The 2,794-nt window shown below is 38.0% G+C and overlaps 1 protein-coding gene across 1 annotated transcript; it reads right to left on the reverse strand.

Annotated features, from left to right (window-relative positions):
- Window positions 1-267: 267 nt before the first annotated feature.
- On the reverse strand, window positions 268-2,451 carry LOC143848445 (heat stress transcription factor B-4-like). Its single transcript, XM_077357391.1, has 2 exons — window positions 1,944-2,451; window positions 268-1,500 (listed from the first exon to the last, which is right to left on the reverse strand). The coding sequence occupies exons 1-2, from the start codon at window positions 2,190-2,192 to the stop codon at window positions 712-714; spliced, it is 1,038 nt and encodes a 345-aa protein (XP_077213506.1). The 5' UTR covers window positions 2,193-2,451; the 3' UTR covers window positions 268-711.
- Window positions 2,452-2,794: the final 343 nt, after the last annotated feature.

Consider the following 2,794-nt stretch of genomic DNA (forward strand, 5'->3'; position numbering starts at 1 on the left):
TTCGATCATGGAAACCTCTATAGATAGAAGGGCTAGGATCCTATAGAAATAATTTTTGCGGCACAAGCTTGTTTATGTTGTGGCCCATCAAATGGACTGCTTTGGACTGTTTTGGATCATCCTATGGCGTAAGCTTTATAGTACTCTTTGGAAAAATACTAGACTATATGGGCTTACACAAAATCTCCTTTTTTTAGTCCTAACCAGACGAATACGTATCTGTAGAACCTCAAAACGTTACATAAGACATTGTATGGAATGTTGCATTAATGGCGTTAAGGTAAGAGAAATATAGAAAACATATTCAACCATTTTGTAGAAAAACATCTCAGCTTTTTCAGGAACAGCAAGAAATTCAGGAAAACCACTCTCTTTCATCTGCATTTATGTCAAAGGTCAGTTCTTTCCAATCCGTAGGAGAAGGAACAAGAAAAAAAGATCCAAAGACCAAGAACAATCAATTACACTTCGAAAAAACCTCACTCAAAGTGCAGAGAAAAGATGACGTGGACAAACTACACTTGCTTTGCTCTTCACTCAATCCAATACCCACCAGCATTCATGGGTGCATCAACTTATATACACAGACACACTCCTTAATATCAGACTCAGACCCAAGTGAAACAAACAAAAAAAAAACCAAAACGATAAGACAGTCCAAGCAAAAAAATAACAAAAAATGACCACAAAAAGATAAGCTAATGAGGGTCACTAACATGGAGAAGGAGGCATGAGATTAAACCCTAAATCCTCTTTAGTCAACATGAACCGAGCTTTCTGGGTTTCAATTTTTCTGGGAGAAGTAGGTTCTGGGTGTAATCTCTTCTTGGAATAAAGTGGCACCCCAAACAGTTTTGTATTGTTGAGTTCTTCAACCAAGGTTAAAGAGCTAGTTGAGGTACTAGTAGAGTAGTTCAAAGAACCCTTCACTTGAGCTTGGTTTGGTTGAGATTGATAAAATCCTAGAAGCTGGTGAAGAGGTTTTTGCACTCGAAGAGTAGGACTACTAATAGTAGTAGAGTTACTGAGACCATGATGCATACCCATGAGGTCTGATCCTATAGCCATACCAGAATAAGAAGTGCTTGGAACAACTGGTTTTACGTGATTCTGAACGAAATATATGATGTCGTTGTAGAGCTTTCTCATGTGGACTAGCTCTGAGAGTAACAAAGAGTTTCTTTGCCGGAGTCTCTCATTGTCTTCACTCAACGCCGAGATTGAACTTCCTGTGGTAGGAGATGAGAGTGGTGAGGATGAGGAGGAATCATACCAATTCACTTGTTCATCGGAGTCTGACGGAGAAATACTCGGTCGGCCTCCGGTGAACGGAAAGTAGCCCATAGAAGAAGGCCGGTGGTGGTGGTGGTGGTGGTGGCCGACGGGGAGTTGGGGTTGCGACGTCTTTCTTCGGTGGATCTCGCAGAGCAAATGCTTCTCTCCCTTCTTGAAGAACTCGTTCGCGAACTCCCATCTGTCTGGGACGATTTTCCTGAATCCCTGCTTGGGAAAGAAAACCCAGAAAGGAAAATCAATACCCAAATCAAATTAGAACTTTTTTTTTAGTTTTTTTTTATCATCATTGTAGGTGAATCCCACGTTTTATTTTATTTTATTTTTTCCTTTAGAAGAGGGACATGTAAAACTAAGATTGTGTGATTGAAACCATAAGCATACTATTCAAAAAATTAAACACAAGATAATTGTAGGCCTAATCACTTGTTTTTTTTTAAAAAAAAAAAAAACTTTAGAAGAGAGGAACATGTAAGACTAAGATTGCTTGATCGAAACCATAAGCATACTATTAAAGAAATTAAACATAAGAAGATCGTAGGCCTAATCACATATTTTTTTTCTATTTTTTTAATTATCAAAACCATAAGCATACGATTCAAGAAATTAAACACAAGAAGAGATCGGGCATAAAGTCTTATAGAACATACATAGGTGTTGAGTTGTCGGACGAAACTGGAGAAATTGTTGTGCTTGAAGTAGTTAGGGAGGAGATCTCTAGCAAATTCAGGCGGCCGCCAAACAACGAAAGTGGTGTCATCTTCACCCCAAGAGACAATGTGATCAGTAGATGGGTCATCTACGAGTTGGTATGTTTTAGTAAGAAAAGGAGCAGGGAGGGATTTGTGGGAGTCTAAGGAGAGTAAGATCCCCTCACAATTGTCAAGCATAAGAGCCATGAAGGAGGAAAATATGAAGATAAGATGGGTTTTTTTTGTTTGGTTTTTCTTTGTGGGTTTTTTATTTTGGAGAAGGAAATGTGAAGAAGAAGAAGGGGAAGTGGTGATGGGTTTAATTTGGGTGAGTTGTTGTGTGCGTCTTGTTCTACTAGTTAAGTTTGTATGGTTCTGCAGTTGTTTTTTTTCCTCGGTTTTGTAGTGGGAGAATATGTGTCTGTGTGTCTGCCTATGACTGTGAAAGAGGGGGAGTTTCAAGACAAACCCGTGACTCTACTGACTCTATAGCGCGCACACGCACTTAAAACACACAAATGTGCTGACGATTCTACCCCTCCATTCTATCAATACCAACTAAAATAAGTAGATAAAAATCTAGCCAAAGTTGAAAGTTTAATGAATAAAAACTTGGATTTTCCTTTTTTTAACATTTGGGTTTTAGTGTGACTGTGTGAGTTTACCAAAATGCATTTATTTTTGCTATAAATTACTTCAATGCTTTCTTTATTTTTAAAAATCTAAAAGTAATGATAAAGTAAGGCTACTGATATTAGAACTCCCATGATTTAATAATTGCACTAAGTTAGCTTGTCTTTTCTTCTTTA

This window comes from Tasmannia lanceolata, unplaced genomic scaffold (assembly GCF_043159265.1).
Source record: "Tasmannia lanceolata isolate RefF3 unplaced genomic scaffold, GAP_Taslan_0.1 ptg000016l, whole genome shotgun sequence".
Lineage (NCBI taxonomy): Eukaryota > Viridiplantae > Streptophyta > Magnoliopsida > Canellales > Winteraceae > Tasmannia > Tasmannia lanceolata.

Excerpts from the sequence above, each read along its gene's own strand:
- LOC143848445 (XM_077357391.1), bottom strand. The coding sequence starts at position 2,192 with ATGGCTCTTATGCTTGACAATTGTGAGGGGATCTTACTCTCCTTAGAC. Across the intron at positions 1,501-1,943 it reads TCCGACAACTCAACACCTAT|GGATTCAGGAAAATCGTCCC; the intron begins GTATGTTCTATA and ends TTTCCCAAGCAG.